The sequence below is a fragment of the Oncorhynchus keta genome, chromosome 23, assembly GCF_023373465.1.
Source record: "Oncorhynchus keta strain PuntledgeMale-10-30-2019 chromosome 23, Oket_V2, whole genome shotgun sequence".
Classification (NCBI taxonomy): domain Eukaryota; kingdom Metazoa; phylum Chordata; class Actinopteri; order Salmoniformes; family Salmonidae; genus Oncorhynchus; species Oncorhynchus keta.
The window spans coordinates 33,371,156-33,392,888 of record NC_068443.1 but is presented as its reverse complement, the minus strand read 5'-3'; the positions used below and the strand labels follow the sequence as shown (position 1 = coordinate 33,392,888).

Below are 21,733 nucleotides of genomic sequence, written 5' to 3'. Positions count from 1 at the left end.
CTCTGGAAGCAACTTCAGCACAATAACTGTTCGTTGGGAGCTTCATGAAATTGGTTTCCATGGCAGAGCAGCTGCACACAACCTTAAGATCACCATGCACAATGCCAAGCGTCGGCTGGAGTGGTGTAAAGCTCGGACTTGGAGCAGTGGAAACGTGTTATCTGGAGTGATGAATCACGCTTCACCAGTCCGACGAACGAATCTGGGTTTGGCAGATGCCAGGAGAACGCTACCTGCCCCAGGTTTGGGGTAGGCCCTTAAGTTCAAGTGAAGGGAAATCTTAACACTACAGCATACAATGACATTCTAGACGATTCTGTACTTCCAACTTTGTGGCAACACTTTGGGGAAGGCCCTTTCCTGTTTCAGAATTACAATGCCCACATTCACAAAGCGAGGTCCATACAGAAATGGTTTGTCGAGATCAGTGTGGAAGAACTTGACTGGCCTGCACAGAGCCCTGACCTCAACCCAATCAAACACCATCGGGGTGAATTGGAACGCCGACTGAGAGTGCCCGACCTCAATAATACTTGTGTCTGAATGGAAGCAAGTCCCTGCAGCAATGTTCCAACATCTAGTGGAAAGCCTTCCCAGAAGAGTGGAGGCTGTTATAGCAGCCAAGGGGGGGGACCAAATCAGGTCACCCTACCAAAATTCCCTGCTAAAACATACCGTAGGTCTGTCTGATCCCTTTTCTTCTTGTCACAGCCTAAATGCCAATCACAAACGAGGGAATTAATGCAAATGTGGATGAAATCGATTTTCGCACATGCTGTCAAGAGGCTACATTCTGGAATAGGGACAGGAGTAACAGCAACCTCATTTTGTTGACAACATTGTACGTAAAACAATGCTACCGCGGTGCTCTTTTTACAGTTGTATAAACTCAGCAGAGAACGTCCTCGCTCCTCATTCAGCTCCACTCTAATCTTGAGGGGCGTTTCTTTAAAATGCGCATCCAATGCCCTTTATCCCTTACGTAACTAGACCATTCATATGCTTCAATGAACTGCGTTTCACAATGCTGTGGCAAGAAAGGACAATTATAGCGGGTCTGCTCGTAATGTTACATTTCAGGCGCAGATGCTTCTATTTCAAAAGGGTTTGGAGCACAGTTGAAAAGGTAACGCACTCACTATACAATGGATTCATTCGACAAATGAAACCAGTACTTTTCAATGCGTGAGATATAAGAGGTGTGGCGTGTAGGCGTGAGAAGATGGTCCAATACTTGCTTCTCTGACAGACTGTCCCCAGTCATGTGACAGGGGTGTTCAGGATGAAGCGTGTCAACCTGTGAGTCATGCTGTCTAAAGACCAGAGAACCATTCACGCCATATGGCAGGAGGAAAACAGAAACGCGGTCATCACAGGCGGTTGTTGCTTTTTAAATGACCTAAGACAGACCGAAACTGTTACGAGTCACACACACAGACACACACACACACACACACACACACACACACACACACACACACACACACACACACACACACACACACACACACACACACACACACACACACACAGATAACACAGACACACACACTTGCCCAGTCATGTCTATGACCCAGAGGTTTGTTTATCAAGGGGCTAACTAGTACAGGATGGTGATTCGTCTGTTTTGGTGATGTTGTAGAGACCTCGGAAGCTGTGTTGCCACCGTGTCTTCTTGGTTCATCAAAAATACAATATGACAACACACTAGGTGACCTCATGTAAAACACCCAAACGCATGTGTGTCAAACACTTTAGAAGCCTGAGGAGCCCATTGACTGTGCACATGCTGTACACACACACATCTGTAACAGTGTTGCCTGCGCGGTGATGCTCACAGTCCCAGCTCATACACCCATTGGTTATTCATCGGGTGACATTACCACTGGGATGTGTGTGTGTCTGTCACATGCCTGTCATGGAAGGCAGCCATGCAGGTTTCTACAGGCTACGGCAACTTAATTACAAAACCTGTTATAATCCATCATACTCCTGATAATTCTGCCTCCTGTGTTTGAGCCAGTGTGTGTGTGTGTGTGTGTGTGTGTGTGTGTGTGTGTGTGTGTGTGTGTGTGTGTGTGTGTGTGTGTGTGTGTGTGTGTGTGTGTGTGTGTGTGTGTGTGTGTATGCGTGTGTGTGTGTATGCGTGTGTGTGTGTGTGCGTGCGTGCGTGCGTGAGCAAGTGAAGCGTATTGTGAGTGTGTGTGAGTGTGAGTGTGTGTGTGTGTGAGTGTGTGTGAGTGAGCAAGTGAAGCGTAAGACGAAGGTGAAGCAGCTAGCGAGGTACTGCTCCTTGTCAGCAGTCATGGACAGCCTTGCTGTACGGGGAACAAGGTGCTATCTCTTTCCCTAGGTGTCCAGATATCCCTTTCCGGAAATCTTTGAATCATTATTGTATGATTTGTGGATTCAAATAAAGTATGTCAAATGTGTATGTTCCGGTACGTGGTATGTGTGGGTGGCCTGTGAGAAGGTGGATTGGTTTAGGTTGTACATAGCCCAGAGGTCAGCCAGCCCAGCCAGCCACCAGTAGTCATGTGTTATGACCTGCTGCTATTGCTGCTGGAGGGAGGAAGCTATTTCTGTTGCCAACCTCTAGATCACATTACAATACCAACCTGGTGATCAGACACATGCACCAAGGGGATATTATTGCCTGGGTGGGCTGAAGACGCGTGTGGGTGTGTGTTTGTGTGTGTGTGAGAGAGAGAGAGAGAAACAGAGAAAAATAGAGTCCACTACACTAACCTCTCCACACTATATCCCAGTGATTTCCAAATTCCTATTCCGAACCCACTTATGAGTGACATACAGTTTCTCTTGGGCCGCGGCTAAGGTCTAGGGACTGAGTTGTGGTTAAAATCATTTTTTATTTCTATTACGTAGGTTACAGTCGCATTGGACAGTCTTTAGGTAAATCCCAGGATTATTGGACAGTCTTTAGGTAAATCCCAGGATTATTGGACAGTCTTTAGGTAAATCCCAGGATTATTGGACAGTCTTTAGGTAAATCCCATGATTATTGGACAGTCTTTAGGTAAATCCCAGGATTATTGGACAGTCTTTAGGTAAATCCCAGGATTATTGGACAGTCTTTAGGTAAATCCCAGGATTATTGGACAGTCTTTAGGTAAATCCCAGGATTATTGGACAGTCTTTAGGTAAATCCCAGGATTATTGGACAGTCTTTAGGTAAATCCCAGGATTATTGGACAGTCTTTAGGTAAATCCCAGGATTATTGGACAGTCTTTAGGTAAATCCCAGGATTATTGGACAGTCTTTAGGTAAATCCCAGGATTATTGGAAAGAACTCTAGGTGGGTCACTGTGCAACAAGCTCAGTGACCACTGCTGTGACTTTCTGTCAACCCTGTGGAGTTTTCGCCTGGCTTGTTTTATAATCCTCAGCAGGACACAGTGATTCTACTTCTGCGTTGGTTGCTGTTTGGAGTCCTAGGCTGTGTTTCTTTATAGCACTTTGTGACATCGCCGGATGTAAAAAGGGCTTTATAAATTTGATTGATTGATGGTGTCATCATCTCATCCCTGGTGATGTTGGGTAGTTCCCCTAGCAGTGACGTCAATGTGCCCAGCTGCGGATTACACACACACTGGCAAAAAATGTTGGGAAAGTTACCGGAATTTTGCATTAAATTTTTGTTTTGTTTTAACCTTTATTTAACTAGGCAAGTCAGTTAAGAACAAATTATTATTTTTCAATTATGGCCTAGAAACAGTGGGTTAACTGCCTTGTTCAGGGGCAGAATGACAGATTTTTACCTTGTCAGCTCGGGGATTCAATCTTTCAGTTACTAGTCCAACGCACTAACCACTAGGCTACCTGCTGTCACAGTTTTGAGAGTATTACCAAATATTTTTATGAGTAAACAAAGATAGGCCACAGCCTGTCGTTTCCAATGGGAACAAATTAGTCATAGTGGGGAGAACAAGCAAGGAGGTGGGTAGAGTCAAGCATGAGCTAACGGGGTCCTATTGGTGCATTTTTGTATACATTTACATATTTCTGTTACTGAACGCCTACTCTGTGAAGTGCGCATTTGCAAAAACTCAATTCACTTTTGCATTCCCTCTAAACTCAATTAAAAAAAAAAACTTTAGCAAAGGGTAGTTTAGAAAACTTAGTCCCCTCTGTTCGTAACAAATTATAGTTTTGGGAACAGAAAACTGTATTATCAATGAGAAGGTTGTCGGCCGAAATCCATCTCGTTCCACCTTCTCCCACTGCCGGCCACTGGGCTTCCTCTCACTACTGAGAGGAAACACTAAGTGGATGCTTCACAGTCCAGTGAAATATATGTCTCATTTTTCTATCTGAGGTATTACTGCTGAACTGATTCAAAACTTAAGTACTATGGCTTTTCAACCTCTGCCATATCGTGGATTCAGAGCTACCTATCTAATAGGTTTTCTTTAATTGGAGGCATCTCTGTCAAACATGTAAATTGTGGTGTACTGCAGGGCAGCTCTCTAGGCCCTCTACTCTTTTCTATTTTTACCTGCCACTGGCATTAAACAAAGCATGTGTGTCCATGTATGCTGATGATTCAACCGTATACACATCAGCAACCACAGCTAATGAAGTCACTGAAACCCTTAAAGAGTTGCAGTCTGTTTTGGAATGGGTGGACAGTAATAAACTGGTCCTGAACATCTCTAAAACTAAGAGCATTGTATTTGGTACAAATCATTCCTAAAGTTATAGACCTCAGCTGAATCTGGTAATGAATGGTGTGGCTGTTGAACAAGTTGAGGAGACTAAATTACTTGGCGTTACCTTAGATTGTGAACTGTCATGGTCAAAACATATAGATTCAATGGTTGCAAAGATGGGGAGAGGTCTAGCCGTAATAAAGAGATGCTCTGCTTTTTGACAAAGAAAAAGCAAAAAGCAAGTTCTGCAGGCTCTAGTTTAGTCTAATCTTGATTATTGTCCAGTTGTGTGGTCCAATGCTGCAAGGAAAGACCTAGTTAAGCTGCAGCTGGCCCAGAACAGAGCAGCATGTTTTGATCTTAATTGTAATCAGAGGGCTGATATAAATACTATACATGCCAGTCTCTCATGGCTAAGAGTTGAAACATAAAATGTGTTGAAAATCCCAAATTGTTTGCATAGTAAACTTACACACAACTCTGACATACACACTTATCCCACCAGACATTTTCATAGTCCCCAAATCCAGAACAAATTCAAGAAAACGTACAGTATTATATAGAGCCCTTATTGCACGGAACTTCTATCTCATATTGCTAAAATAAACAGCAAACCTGGTTTCAAAAAACAGATAAAGCAACACCTCGCAGCACAACGCCTCTCCCTTATTTGACCTAGATAGTTTGTGTGTATGTACTGATATGTAGGCTACGTGTGCCTTTTAAAAAATGTATGTAGTTCTGTCCTTGAGCTGTTCTTGTCTAATGATGTTCTGTATTATGTTTCATGTTTTGTGTGGACTCCAGGAAGAGTAGCTGCTGCTATTGCAACTGCTAATGGGGATCTTAGTAAAATACTAAATAACAACTGTCCTTCAACAAAGCCAAAGGATTTTTCGGTAATCAGCGTCTGGGACAGTCTGTTTCAACAGGTCATTTTGTTGTTGTAAATCTCTGAGTAATTTGTCACAACGGGGCATCAGAGATAGGACACATTGAAGGACAGCTCTGACAAATTGCTCTTGCTGTAATTTGTATATTCTAGCAAAAAGGCAGACTGTTTGTGAAGGCGCAAGGCAACCATTTCTAAATGTAGGCTATAGCCAGTGTCACTCCTTCAACTTTGTGTAATTTGTTCAAACGCTCCCTAAAACACTTCTGTGAGCAAGCCTTTCTAATCGACCTGGCCCGTGTATCCTGGAAGGACATTGACCTCATCCCGTCAGTTGAGGATGCCTGGTCATTCTTTAAAAGTAACTTCCTCACCATTTTGGATAAGCATGCTCCGTTCAAAAAATGCAGAACCAAGAACAGATACAGCCCTTGGTTCACCCCAGACCTGACTGCCCTCGACCAGCACAAAAACATCCTGTGGCGGACTGCAATAGCATCGAATAGCCCCCGTGATATGCAACTGTTTCAGGAACCAATACACGCAGTCAGTCAGGAAAGCTAAGGCCAGCTTCTTCAGGCAAAAGTTTGCATCCTGTAGCTCCAACTCCAAAAAGTTCTGGGACACTGTGAAGTCCATGGAGAACAAGAGCACCTCCTCCCAGCTGCCCACTGCACTGAGGCTAGGAAACACGGTCTCCACCGATAAATCCATGATTATCGAAAACTTCAATAAGCACTTCTCAACGGCTGGCCATGCCTTCCGCCTGGCTACTCCAACCTCGGCCAACAGCTCCGCCCCCGTCTCCAGGTTCTCCTTTACCCAAATCCAGATAGCAGATGTTCTGAAAGAGCTGCAAAACCTGGACCCGTACAAATCAGCTGGGCTTGACAATCTGGACCCGCTATTTCTGAAACTATCTGCCGCCATTGTCGCAACCCCTATCACCAGCCTGTTCAACCTCTCTTTCATATCGTCTGAGATCCCCAAGGATTGGAAAGCTGCCGCAGTCATCCCCCTCTTCAAAGGAGGAGACACCCTGGACCCAAACTGCTATAGACCTATATCCATCCTGCCCTGCCTATCTAAGGTCTTCGAAAGCCAAGTCAACAAACAGGTCACTGACCATCTCGAATCCCACCGTACCTTCTCCGCTGTGCAATCTGGTTTCCGAGCCGGTCACGGGTGCACCTCAGCCACACTCAAGGTACTAAATGATATCATAACCGCCATCGATAAAAGACAGTACTGTGCAGCCGTCTTCATCGACCTCGCCAAGGCTTTCGACTCTGTCAATCACCAAATTCTTATCGGCAGACTCAACAGCCTCGGTTTTCGGATGACTGCCTTGCCTGGTTTACTTTGCAGACAGAGTTCAGTGTGTCAAATCAGAGGGCATGCTGTCCGGTCCTCTGGCAGTCTCTATGGGGGTGCCACAGGGTTATTCTCGGGCCGACTCTTTTCTCTGTATATATCAAATTCCCTGATCCTCACCATTCTTTACTTTCGGCCCGTCAACACTGTGCTATCCCTCCAAACGAGCTTCAATGCCATACAGTCCTTCCGTGGCCTCCAACTGACGAGTAAAACCAAATGCATGCTTTTATCGCTGCCTGCACCCGCATGCCCGACTAGCATCACCACCCTGGATGGTTCCAACCTTGAATATGTGGACATCTATAAGTACCTAGGTGTCTGGCTAGACTGCAAACTCTCCTTCCAGACTCACATCAAACATCTCCAATCAAAAATTCCAGAGTCGGCTTTCTATTCCGCAACAAAGCCTCCTTCACTCACGCTGGTAAAACTGACTATGATCCTCGAATGTCATTACAAAATGGCTTCCAACACTCTACTCAGCAAACTGGATGCAGTCTACCACAGTGCCATCCGTTTTGTTAAAGCACCTTATACCACCCACCACTGCGACTTGTATGCTCTTCGGCTGGCCCTCACTACATATTCGTCGCCAGACCCACTGGCTCCAGGAGTCCATGCTAGGTAAAGCTCCGCCTTATCTCAGTTCACTGGTCACGATGGCAACACCCATCCGTAGCACGCGCTCCAGCAGGTGTATCTCACTGATCATCCCTAAAGCCAACACCTCATTTGGCCGCCTTTCGTTCCAGTACTCTGCTGCCTGTGACTGGAACAATTGCAAAATCGCTGAAGTTGGAGACTTTTATCTCCCTCACCAACTTCAAACATCAGCTATCCGAGCAGCTAACCGATCGCTGCAGCTGTACATAGTCTATAGGTAAATAGCTCACCCTTTTTCACCTGCCTCATTCCCATACTGTTTTTATACTGTTTTTATTTATTTACTTTTCTGCTCTTTTGCACACTAATATCACCAATATCTCTACCTGTACATGCCCATCTGATCATTTATCACTCCAGTGTTAATCTGCAAAATTGTATTATTCGCCTACCTCCTCATGCCTTTTGCACACATTGTATATAGATTGCCCATTTTTTTCTACTGTGTTATTGACTTGCTAATTGTTTACTCCATGTGTAACTCTGTTGTCTGTTCACACTGCTATGCTTTATCTTGGCCAGGTCGCAGTTGCAAATGAGAACTTGTTCTCAACTAGCCTACCTGGTTAAATAAAGGTGAAATAAAAATAAATAAAAAAATAAAAAAATAAAATATGGAAGTTCTATATTGACAAGTATTATTCAAATCGTTTTTAGACAGCCTACTTGATTGGCCGTCTTAGACGGTGGTCCTTTCAAACAGGTCATTATTTCATTGTGGATCTCCCTTGGGCACCGCCTCCCTCTCTTTTCTCTCTATCCCTCTCCCTTCCCTATATCCCTCTCCCTTCCCTTCCTCTCTCTCTTTTTCCCCTGACTCTTGTGTTCACCTCTGTCACAGCAGCCCAGACCGATAATTGAAACAGTCCGGCAATGAACCCCTTTGATTCTCTCTTTATTTCTCTCTTTTATTCCCCCCAACATCCTCCCATTCTTTAAAAGCCCTGTCTATCTGTTTCTGGACGGGTTTATTGGAGTGTGCGCAACATTATTTAGCCCCCCGATTGGTTTTTAATAGTGGTTTTCCTCCCTGGTGGCCTATGATAAGTTAATGGCCTGAGAATTGTTCCCTGTTTAGTGACTCTTATGTGTGTGTGCCTGTGTGTGTGTGCAAGGAGGAAGTGGCTCGGGGGGAACAAGGAAACTTAAGTGCTTCATAACATCCCTCCTCTCGCTCACGCCCCCTCTAACACCCTCTCCCAGGGGGCTAAGGGGTGAGGTGGGGAGACACAAGGACATGGGAGGCTGCTTTACTGTGGTGTGTAGGAAGGGTCAGACCAGGTCAAGTTTGTGTGTCTGTGCGCGTGTGTGTGTGTGTGTGTTTGTTGTCGTTACTCTGAACATAAATAACGTGGCTGGCACAACATCTTTGTGCTTATTCCTCCAACATTTGCATTTAAATATTTAAGAAGGTCACTTTTATAGAGCCATTCCATATATCCATCCCTTATCCTCATTTTCCCTGTGCTTTCCGACACGATCATTCCACAGCATTCAAAAGAATATAACTTGTCCGTAACCAATACCTCCCAAGCACAGTACCTCCCAATACCTCCCAATACCTCCCAAGCACAATACCTCCCAATACCTCCCAATACCTCCCAAGCACAATACCTCCCAATACCTCCCAAGCACTATACCTCCCAATACCTCCCAATACCTCCCAAGCACAATACCTCCCAATACCTCCCAAGCACAATACCTCCCAATACCTCCCAAGCACTATACCTCCCAATACCTCCCAAGCACTATACCTCCCAATACCTCCCAAGCACTATACCTCCCAATACCTCCCAATACCTCCCAAGCACAATACCTCCCAATACCTCCCAATACCTCCCAAGCACTATACCTCCCAATACCTCCCAAGCACTATACCTCCCAATACCTCCCAATACCTCCCAAGCACTATACCTCCCAATACCTCCCAAGCACTATACCTCCCAATACCTCCCAATACCTCCCAAGCACTATACCTCCCAATACCTCCCAAGCACTATACCTCCCAATACCTCCCAAGCACTATACCTCCCAATACCTCCCAATACCTCCCAAGCACTATACCTCCCAATGCCCTTTGAAAGCACTATCAATACCTCCCAATACCATCTTAAAAGTCGTGTGACTCTACGACAGTAAAGTATGTGTTCTTCAGTAAGAATATTGTTGTGATTGCTCTAGTGTCCTCTGGGAAGGAAATGGAGTGTGAGTGATGACTGGCGAGGAGGGGACAGAGAGTACCGTTAAGGAACGCTGCTTCTTCAATCTGCTCTACCGTCTGATTGAAAGTGATTTGGTTGGCTTGCCCACGCACAGGCACGGGCACGGACAAATGCACTCACACACACTCATACAAACGTACACACACTCCTACACACCTTTGAGTGTATGAGTGTAATGCGGAGGTCTGTTCTGCTTCGCGACAAACCGACTGGAGAAACAACACTATTATGGATGAGCTGTGCAAGGTGGAGGTTTAGGAGGCTGTGTGTGTGTGTGTGTGTGTGTGTGTGTGTGTGTGTGTGTGTGTGTGTGTGTGTGTGTGTGTGTGTGTGTGTGTGTGTGTGTGTGTGTGTGTGTGTGTGTGTGTGTGTGTGTGTGTGTGTGAGAATGTGTTCCAGCTCACTTAGTTCAGACGTCCTTCAGACAGCAGGCAGCAGGCAATAGACCAGGCAAACACACACCCACGCACACACAGACCCCCCAACCGCACACAGCTTCACACACATGAGTCAGAGGAATGAGTGTATGAGTCCGCCGTGGTCTTGATGTAATTGCGGTGACATGGTAAGATGAGGGCTGCTCAGTGTCACTCTACCTTCCATACTGAGGCAATCTCCTCGCCAGTACCTCGAGAGGAAAATAACAGCTAATTCATACACTGACATAGGACTGAAGAGACACTCCGGGACTATATACACACACCGTGGCAACAACAACACATTCGCTCACATGGACACACAAGTCACACACACACAAGCACACACACACACAGTCTTGTTTATTAACTAACCTTGTTGGGACACACAATTGATTCCCATTCAAAATCCTATAACCCTAACCCTAATTCTAACCCTAACCCTAATTCTAACCCTGACACTAATTCTAACCTTAACCGTTAACTCCCCTAGAAATAGTCTTTTGTCACCGGTTGGTCAAATTTGGTTTTGTTTACACTCACGGCGCAGCACACACAGTCATAAATGTAGAAGCACACACACACACATATCGATTAATGGCAGGCTACAGCTAAATAAGGGCAAAATGATTGACCTTAACAGTTGAGGTCCCGCACAGCAGATCAGTATCTTTGATCAGTAAAACTGTTGGGCTATCATTCTGATATTCCCCTCTGTGGGCCAAACATACCCTTCTATAGATGCCAGCCTGGTCACTGGAAATAGAAGGCGATTTCAGACGTCTGAAAAGGCCCTGAGAACGTCGATATACTGTATGCCTTCCTCAGTGCTCACCACAACAACAACAAAACCATTGCCCAGCACTGGTGATGCTCGGAGCCGGAGCACTCTGTTTAGGCCACCGCGCCACCACAGTTCACAATGCTCTAACAAGGCGCGGGAATACTTGATGATAGTTGCTTTTTAAATAACTTCCTTTCACGCCTCTCCCAAACCGTAGCCCCTCGGGAATGAATACCCGAACTTAACCCTTTGAGTTGTTTCAGTTTAAACCCTGTCAACCACGCGGAATTAACCCGGTAACCACGCGGAATTAACCCGGTAACCACGCGGAATTAACCCGGTAACCACGCGGAATTAACCCGGTAACCACGCGGAAATTAACCCGGTAACCACGCGGAATTAACCCGGTAACCATGCGGAATTAACCCGGTAACCATGCGGAATTAACCCGGTAACCACGCGGAGTGAACCCGGTAACCACGCGGAATTAACCCGGTAACCACGCGGAATTAACCCGGTAACCATGCGGAATGAACGCGCCAAAAATAGACGTTTGTCCGTAATACGTGGAATTTCGAAGGGGAACTATGAGATCTGGTATCAGCAAGATACAGCATTTGCATCCTAAATGGACACTATTGGACACCTGAAATGGACACTATTGGACACCTGAAAGAAAATCACTACCACAAGCACTTAGTGTGTGTTTTCTACATCATATTCACTGTGTAACATTGTGTAATAGACTATCATTGATCAGTGTGCAGCCAGGTGTTACTCAATCGACAGGCAGTCTCTGCATGTCGGTCCCGGTGTGTGTGTGTGTGTGTGTGTGTGTGTGTGTGTGTGTGCGTGCGTGCGTGCGTGCGTGTAGAGCTTTCTGTATACACTATGAGTCACATTTAAGAGTTGTTGGTGAGCCAGACCTCTGTCTACTTTAGCGAGAGAGAGAGAGAGCAACATGATGTGAATACAAAATGGTTTTCTTTGTTAGATACAGCCCACACTCTCTGTCTCACCTTGGCAGGACTAGAGCAGTGATCAGAGAGGGAGAGAGAGAGAGAGAGAGAGAGAGGTTTGTGTGCCAGAGGCTTAATACAGCCTCTTAAGAAAGGGAATGTAATTAAACAGTGAAAGGATGTTGACATGCTCCATCTGACAGTATGCATAGCGTGTGGGTGGATGTGAACACGTTCGGAATGTGATAAAGAATCTATTCAGTTGAACCTCTTAAATATTGTATCTATTTTTGATTGGCTGATAACTCTTCCCAATCTCCACACCTTGTGAGGCCTATGTGTGAATGTTTGCAGAAGGTTTATGGCCAAATAACAGCAACGTGTATAATACGTCATATACAATCGAAGTCGGAAGTTTAGCTACACCTCAGCCAAATACATTTAAACTCCGTTTTTCACCATTTCTGACATTTAATTAAGTAAAAAGTCCCTGTTTTAGGTCAGTTAGGATCACCGCTTCATTTCAAGAATGTGAAAAGTCAGAATAATAGTAGAGAGAACGATTTATTTCAGCTTTTATTTCTTTCATCACATTCCCAGTGGGTCAGAAGTTTACATACACTCAATTAGTATTTGGTAGCATTGCCTTTAAATGGTTTAACTTGGATCAAATGTTTCAGGTAGCCTTCCACAAGCTTCCCACAATAAGTTGGGTGAATTTTGGCCCATTCCTCCTGACAGAGCTGGTGTAACTGAGTCAGGTTTGTTGGCCTCCTTGCTCGCATACGCTTGTTCTGTTCTGCCCACAAGTTTTCTATAAGATTGAGGTCAGGGCTTTGTGATGGCAACTCCAATACCTTGACTTTGTTGTCCTTAAGACATTTTGACACAACTATGGAAGTATGCTTGGGGTCATTTGCGACCAAGCTTTAACTTCCTGACTGATGCCTTGAGATGTTATTTCAATATATTCCCATAATTTTCCTTTCACGTGATGCCATCTATTTTGTGAAGTGCACCAGTCCCTCCTGCAGCAAAGCACCCCCACAACAGGATGCTGCAAAGCACCAGCACAACGTGATGCTGCCACCCCCGTGCTTCACGGTTGGGATGGTGTTCTTCAGCTTGCAAGCATCCCCCTTTTTCCTCCAAACATAATGATGGTCATTATGGCCAAACAGTTCTATTTTTGTTTCATCAGACCAGAGGACATTTCTCCAAAAAGTACAATCTTTGTCCCCATGTGCAGTTGCAAACCGTACTCTGGCTTTTCTATGGCGGTTTTGGAGCAGTGGCTTCTTCCTTGCTGAGCGGCCTTTCAGGTTATGTCGATATAGGACTCGTTTTACTGTGGATATAGATACTTTTGTACCTGTTTCCTCCAGCATCTTCACAAGGTCCTTTGCTGCTGTTCTGGGATTGATTTGCACTTTTCACACCAAAGTATGTTCATCTCTAGGAGACAGAACGCGTCTCCTTCCTGAGCAGTATGGCAGCTGTGTGGTCCCATGGTGTTTATACTTGCGTACTATTGTTTGTACAAATGAACGTGGTACTTTCAGGCATTTGAAAATTGCTCCCAAGGATGAACCAGACTTGTGGAGGTCAACAATTTTCTTTCTTTGGTCTTGGCTGATTTCTTTTGATTTTCCCATGACGTCAAGCAAAGAGGCACTGAGTTTGAAGGTAGGCCTTGAAATACATCCACAGGTACACCTCCAAGTAACTCAAATGATGTCAATTAGCATATCAGAAGCTTCTAAAGCCAATACCTAATTTTTTGGAATTTTCCAAGCTGTTTAAAGGCAGTCAACTTACTGTATGTAGACTCCTGCCCCACTGGAATTGTGATACAGTGAATTATAAGTGAAATAATCTGTCTGTTAACAATTGTTGGAAAAATGACTTGTGTCATGCACAAAGTAGATGTCCTAACCGACTTGCCAAAACTATAGTTTGTTAATAAGAAATTTGTGGAGTTGTTGAAAAATGAGTTTTAATGACTCCAACCTAAGTGTATGTAAACTTCCGACTTCAGCTGTACGTCCATACCTTTTTCATGTAAAGAACAATGTATTCATTTCAAGGTTCTAGTGGAAGCTTTTCTTGACCGTATATCCCCGTTGACATGAGTTCCCGACCCTATCCCATCCTTCCATCTCACTCCGATGCTTCCAGAGATGAAGCATCTCAGAGTACCATTTCACCTTTTAGATCACAATGAATAATATTGTAACGACAGGTCCTAGATCAGCACTCTGAGACACTTTGCGGCTACGGGCCCTGATCTTGGTGTTCGGTATGCCGTTTCTGCTTCATCGTCTAGGGCTCGTGAATAGTAAACAAGGGCTCGTCCATAGTGTCTGCATTGAAGTGCAACTTGCGGTCGCTTCAGTAAGGCTCTTGCCGTGCTGTATGTCCTTAGATATACCGGAAATGTTTTGTGTTGATCTGTGGACGGTACCAGTCAATGACACTGACAAGACGAAGCAACTACAGTGTGGCCAAACCGTACCTGTCAAACCTGTGATGCTAAGTGACCTATAGTGTTAATCGACTCTCTACTCTCTCTCTCCCTCCACTAGGAGAGCACCTGAGGATCTGTCCCCAGGGCTACACGTGTTGCACCAGTGTCATGGAGGACAGTCTATCCAACCTGAGTCGCACCGAGATGCAGGGCCTGATCAGAGACGCTGGACGAGCCCTGCAAGCCTCCCTCAACGGACAGTACAAGGCCTTCGACGGTGAGTGGGGGAGATTGATCAAGGTGGGGGGCAGAAGGAGGGAAAGAGACAGATGGAGGGACTGGTCAAGCATCCCTTATTGGCTTTACAAGGCCTTAGACCCTGAGTAGGAGAAAGGGAGGGAAGAACAGACAGAGATTGTGAGGGAGAAGAAACCCTGTGTCTCTTTCCCTCCACATCTCTGCTATCTCAATCAGGCCTGTGTCATCTCTGTTCTCGTTAATGAATTTCTCCATCGGTCTGATTGGCTCGGATCACTGTGTGTTAGTTAACCAAGATGTCGGAAGGTCTGTGTGTGTGTGTGTGTGTGTGTGTGTGTGTGTGTGTGACAGTGAGAGAGGGGCTGTTTGACTGCATGTATATGTTTGTATGTGTTTGCCTCTATGTGTGTCAGACTGAGTGTGTGTGATTGCCTTGCGTTCATGTGCTTGTACGTCGCGGTATGTGTCTGTATATAAATACAACCAGCTGGTTGTCAGTACATCACTGTGAGCTATTTACTGTGGAACCATTCAATTTATTTCAGCGGAAGTGTTTTTCCTAGCGCACTCTTTGAGTAATGCTGGTACGTGTTGTTCTTGGTCCTCAAGTCCAGACAGGACAGCTGGGCTGTCTCCCCCTCCACTCCCTTCATCCCTCCATTCTAACCCACTCTCCATACACAGCACACTTGACAAATCATCCCTTGCTTTTCCTCTCCTCCGCCTACTCGAGTCTCAACTGTCACTCTACTATCAAGCCACATAGGGTTTCTCTTAATCGCCTTGTGTCCTATGGAGGGAACCACCCCCCCCCCCCCCCCACACACACACACACACGCTCCAGAGTATTCCTGTGTGTGAGAAGATAATATTGCTTTAAGAGAGAGAGAGAGAGAGAGAGAGAGAGAGAGAGAGAGAGAGAGAGAGAGAGAGAGAGAGAGAGAGAGAGAGAGAGAGAGAGAGAGAGAGAGAGAGAGAGAGAGAAAGTGAGTTATATACATTCATATGATTCATGTATGTTTAATGAACAGTTGTGTATTTATTTTTAGTGAAGGTGAATTTCAAGCTGTTCTGTGATTCAGGGGTCCGACTGAACCCAGATTAAAGTGATTAGAACGTACAGTGATTGGGACATTGATGATGGGATTATTTACGATTAATGTTACAGTACAATCTGTTCCAGTCGACAGGAAGTGACTAAGCATCTGCCTCTGCTCCACTCGTTCCTCTGGTTGATTGATCTGTCATATGGATCTGTTTGTCAGCCTGACCTTTCTGGGCCCATCCTGATTAGTGGATGAGTGACATCTGTGTACAGGGCATTCTCTCTCTCTCTCTCTCTGTCTCTCTCTCTCTCTCTCTCTCTGTCTCTCTCTGTCTCTCTCTCTCTCTCTCTGTCTGTCTCTCTATCTCTCTCTCTGTCTGTCTCTCACTCTGTCTCTCTCTGTCTCTCTCTGTCTCTCTCTCTGTCTGTCTCTCTGTCTGTCTCTCTGTCTCTCTCTGTCTCTTTCTCAATTCAATTCAATTCAATTCAAGGGCTTTATTGGCATGGGAAACATGTGTTAACATTGCCAAAGCAAGTGAGGTAGACAACATACAAAGTGAATATATAAAGTGAAAAACAACAAAAATTAACAGTAAACATTACACATACAACAGTTTCAAAACAGTAAAGACATTACAAATGTCATATTATATATATATATATATATACACAATGTACAAATAGTTAAAGGACACAAGATAAAATAAATAAGCATAAATATGGGTTGTATTTACAATGGTGTTTGTTCTTCACTGGTTGCCCTTTTCTCGTGGCAACAGGTCACAAATCTTGCTGCTGTGATGGCACACTGTGGAATTTCACCCAGTAGATAATGGGAGTTTTTCAAAATTGGATATGTTTTTGAATTCTTTGTGGATCTGTGTGATCTGGGGAACAATGTCTCTCTAATATGGTCATACATTGGGCAGGAGGTTAGGAAGTGCAGCTCAGTTTCCACCTCATTTTGTGGGCAGTGAGCACATAGCCTGTCTTCTCTTGAGAGCCATGTCTGCCTACGGCGGCCTTTCTCAATAGCAAGGCTATGCTCACTGAGTCTGTACATAGTCAAAGCTTTCCTTAATTTTGGGTCAGTCACAGTGGTCAGGTATTCTGCCGCTGTGTACTCTCTGTGTAGGGCCAAATAGCATTCTAGTTTGCTCTGTTTTTTGTTAATTCTTTCCAATGTGTTAAGTAATTATCTTTTTGTTTTCTCATGATTTGGTTGGGTCTAATTGTGCTGTTGTCCTGGGGCTCTGTAGGGTGTGTTTGTGTTTGTGAACAGAGCCCCAGGACCAGCTTGCTTAGGGGACTCTTCTCCAGGTTCATCTCTCTGTTTGTGATGGCTTTGTTATGGAAGGTTTGTGAATCGCTTCCTTTTAGGTGGTTGTAGAATTTAATGGCTCTTTTCTGGATTTTGATAATGAGTGGGTATCGGCCTAATTCTGCTCTGCATGCATTATTTGGTGTTTTACGTTGTACACGGAGGATATTTTTGCAGAATTCTGCGTGCAGAGTCTCAATTTGGTGTTTGTCCCATTTTGTGAAGTCTTGGTTGGTGAGCGGACCCCAGACCTCACAACCATAAAGGGCAATGGGCTCTATGACTGATTCAAGTATTTTTAGCCAAATCCTAATTGGTATGTTGAAATTTATGTTTCTTTTGATGGCATAGAATGCCCTTCTTGCCTTGTCTCTCAGATCGTTCACACCTTTGTGGAAGTTACCTGTGGCGCTGATGTTTAGGCCAAGGTATGTATAGTTTTTTGTGTGCTCTAGGGCAACAGTGTCTAGATGGAATTTGTATTTGTGGTCCTGGTGACTGGACCTTTTTTGGAACACCATTATTTTGGTCTTACTGAGATTTACTGTCAGGGCCCCGGTCTGTCTGGGCCCAGGTCTGACAGAATCTGTGCATAAGATCTAGGTGCTGCTGTAGGCCCTCCTTGGTTGGTGACTCTCTTTCTAGCTCTCTCTTCATCCTCTCTGTACCCAGGGTGGTATAGCAATGCCAGAGCAGCATCCGTCTCATTTCATGGACAACCTGTCCAAAACGTACAAATACGCACACACACACACACACCAACATGGCCCATCCAAGACACACAAACACGTTTATGTGCCTGAGAAGTATCTGGACGGCACCCAGCATGCATCACACAGCCCTGATAAACTACACAAAGCACACAGAAATGCTCCGTCAAGCATCACTCACTCAGCTACGTAAACACACTAACGAAGTGCTTCAAACACACACACACACACACACACACACACACACACACACACACACACACACACACACACACACACACACACACACACACACACACACACACACACACACACACGTACAGTTGTGGCAAAAAGTGACACAATGAGAATGACACAAATATAAATTTACATACAGTTTGCTGCTTTAGTGTCTAGATATTTTTGTCAGATGTTACTATGGAATACTGAAGTATAATTACAAGTAGTGTCAAAGGCTTTTATTGACAATTACATGAAGTTGATACAAAGAGTCAATATTTGCAGTGTTGACCCTTCTTTTTCAAGACCTCTGCAATCCACCCTGGCATGCTGTCAATTAACTTCTGGGCCACATCCTGACTGATGGCAGCCCATTCTTGCATAATCAATGCTTGGAGTTTGTCAGAATTTGTGGGGTTTTGTTTGTCCACCCACCTCTTGAGGATTGACCACAAGTTCTCAATGGGATTAAGGTCTGGGGAGTTTCCTGGCCATGGACCCAAAATATCGATGTTTTGTTCTCCGAGCCACCTGGTTATCACTTTTGCCTTATGGCAAGGTGCCCCATCTTGCTGGAAAAGGCATTGTTCTTCACCAAACTGTTCCTGGATGGTTGAGAGAAGTTGCTCTCAGAGGATGTGTTGGTACCATTCTTTATTCATGGCTGTGTTCTTAGGCAAAATTGGCTGAGAAGCAACCCCACACATGAATGGTCTCAGGATGCTTTACTGTTGGCATGACACAGGACTGATGGTAGCGCTCACCTTGTCTTCTCCGGACAAGCTTTTTTTCCGGATGCCCCAACAATCGGAAAGGAGATCCATCAGAGAAAATGACTTTCCCCCAGTCCTCAGCAGTCCAATCCCTGTACCTTTTGCAGAATGTCAGTCTGTCTGGCTTCTTTGCTGCCCTTCTTGACACCAGGCCTTCCTCCAAAAGTCTTTGCCTCACTGTACGTGCAGATGCACTTACACCTGCCTGCTGCCATTCCTGAGCAAGCTCTGTACTGGTGGTGCCCCAATCCCTCAGCTGAATCAACTTTAGGAGACGGTCCTGGGGCTTGCTGGACTTGCTTGGGCGCCCTGAAGCCTTCTTCACAACAATTGAACCTTTCTCCTTGAAATTCTTGATGATCCGATAAATGGTTGATTTAGGTGCTATCTTACTGGCAGCAACATCCTTTTTTGTCCCCTTTTTGTGCAAAGCAATGGTGACGGCACATGTTTCCTTGCAGGTACCCATGATTGACAGAGGAATGACAATGATTCCAAGCACCACCCTCCTTTTGAAGCATCCAGTCTGTTATTCGAACTCAATCAGCATGACAGAGTGATCTCCAGCCTTGTCCTCGTCAACACTCACACCTTTGTTAACGAGAGAATCACTGACATGATGTCAGCTGGTCCTTTTGTGGCAGGGCTAAAATGCAGCGGAAATGTTTTTTGGGGGATTCAGTTCATTTGCATGGCAAAGAGGGACTTTTAAATGAATTGCAATTCATCTGATCACTCTTAATCACATTCTGGAGTATATGAAAATTGCCATCATACAAACTGAGGCAGCAGACTTTTTGAAAATTAACATTTGTGTCATTCTCTAAAACGATTGGCCAGGACGCATGCACACACACACAAACATTTGCGTGAAAACCCAAATGCATGTGCAAACACACAAGCATGCACCTGCACAAAGACAAACTTTCAAAATAAAGATTTTTTTATTGATAGAAAATAGACAATAGCCTTACTATACTTATGTATCTTATCTTTCTACTACTTTCCAATATAAATCAGAGATCAGAGAAGGCCATCTCGGGAGCCAACTCCAACCGTCGGTAATGGCTTCCAGTTTCCCCATCTCTTCATCAGAAAAGAGCCGCTCCTAAATCTCCTGGAAAATGCCATCTTGGGTCTCATCTCCGTGTGCTTGTGGAAAAGACATTGTTCTCCTGCTCAGGCATGTGCTGATTGTGGTAGCGGAAGCTGGCTATGTTTAGGGACTTCCAGTATCACTCACAATGCAAGATCTCTGAGACACCTGACCCAAAGGCACACATAGATCCATTTGTAGATGTACCTAAATTCATTCAAAATAAGCAATTAACCAATTCATGTTAAGAATGTACTTTTTGATTCTTACCATTGATGATGGCAGGAAGATACTGATACTGTCCCTGTGCCACTCATTGTCCAGACTGGTTTAATCCCTGGGTGTTGAAGCTCATTGTTGGATATTGAAAATCTTGCATAGCAGAAGCAAGTCGCATGTCTAGGCTTGGGGGTTGTTGCCACCAAAACTGAGTTCCAAATCAATATTGCCTATCAACCGAACATTCTAAAATTCAAATTCTACTCAAGTTGCTCTTCTCAATTGTGATATTATCATAACTGTCATCTTATGAATTAAATCACCATGGAATGACTTTTTAAATCTACACTGTTGCTCTTATCAACCACACATTCTACCAACTTTGCTTTGCATGATTTTGTATTTTTAGGATTCTGAATTGCCATGGCAATGTAAAAGAGAAATGAATTGGTGTGATGTGCATCATCATGTAAAATCATTTTTACATTGGATCCACCATATAAATATTTTAATTTCTAAATCGATGGAAGTCACTAACACCACAGCTAGCGCATAACGTTCTGAGAACCATATGTGTCTTAGATCTTGGTGAAAGCGTTTTTGCCCTATGGTTATTTTGCGTACAACCTTCCCACAACTTTCTAGGAATGGTGCAGAGTAGTTGCTTGTCTTTGGAACATTCTCAGCACATTTAAGGAACTCGAAAAAAGTATATTTTTCTTTGGTATTTCATTACTTTAACAGAAGGTTTCCAAAATGTTCAAACATGGTTACATTTCATTTCAATGATGGTAATGTTCTAGGAACGTTATCCAACTGGTTTGACATTGTGTTCAGAGAACGTTAAGACAAATCGCGGGAATTTCAGTACTTCAGCATAACGTTTCCAACAAGGTTTCCTCATGGTTCTATTTAAAGTCATGTTCTCAAATTGTTCAGAGAATGTTAAGAAAGCATATTTTTATGATTACATTTACATTTACATTTAAGTCATTTAGCAGACGCTCTTATCCAGAGCGACTTACAAATTAGATTTATGATTTTTTTTTGTTCAATACCAAACATACATATACATTACAAATGACAAAATACAGATGCACACAAGCATCCACAACATCACCCCTGCCCAGACCCACCTGCTCACACCCACATCTCCAGCACCCGTATCACTCTTCACCACATGGCCTCAAAATGCGCCATTTTGTTTCTCTCCATCACCAACACGCTTTCAACATTTAGATAATCAAGCATTTTACATTTTCATTGTGTTAACAATGGAGGATTGGTTGATATCCAGTTTTTTAGAATACATTCTTTCAAGATGATTGACGAGAAAAGTATCGTCCAGCCCGTCGGGTATCTCACTGCACCGTCATTTGCCATGTCTTTGTCACGGATGAATAGGAGTGGAAGGTAGGAGTCAGGTGCAGAGAGCAGAGGGTTCAAGAAAAAATAGGTCATTTATCCCGGCACAAACGGTCGTGCCCAAACACAGGGCGGAAAATACCGACCAACCCAAAACACAGGGTAAAATGGTCCAGACCACAAAACCACCTCCAGCACTAAACGTGAACACAAAATAATCCCGCACAAACTAGAGCGGACCTAACAAGCTTAAATAGACTAGAAAATCAAGAAAAC

The 21,733-nt window shown here is 44.3% G+C and overlaps 1 protein-coding gene across 1 annotated transcript in view; it reads left to right on the top strand.

The window, feature by feature from the left end:
• The window catches only part of LOC118381864 (glypican-1-like), a 143,467-nt gene that overhangs the window by 39,787 nt on the left and 81,947 nt on the right, over positions 1-21,733 (top strand). Inside the window, exon 2 of the mRNA XM_052477047.1 lies at positions 14,570-14,728. Within this exon, the coding sequence (XP_052333007.1) occupies positions 14,570-14,728 (159 nt within the window). The remainder of the gene's footprint in view (positions 1-14,569; positions 14,729-21,733) is intronic.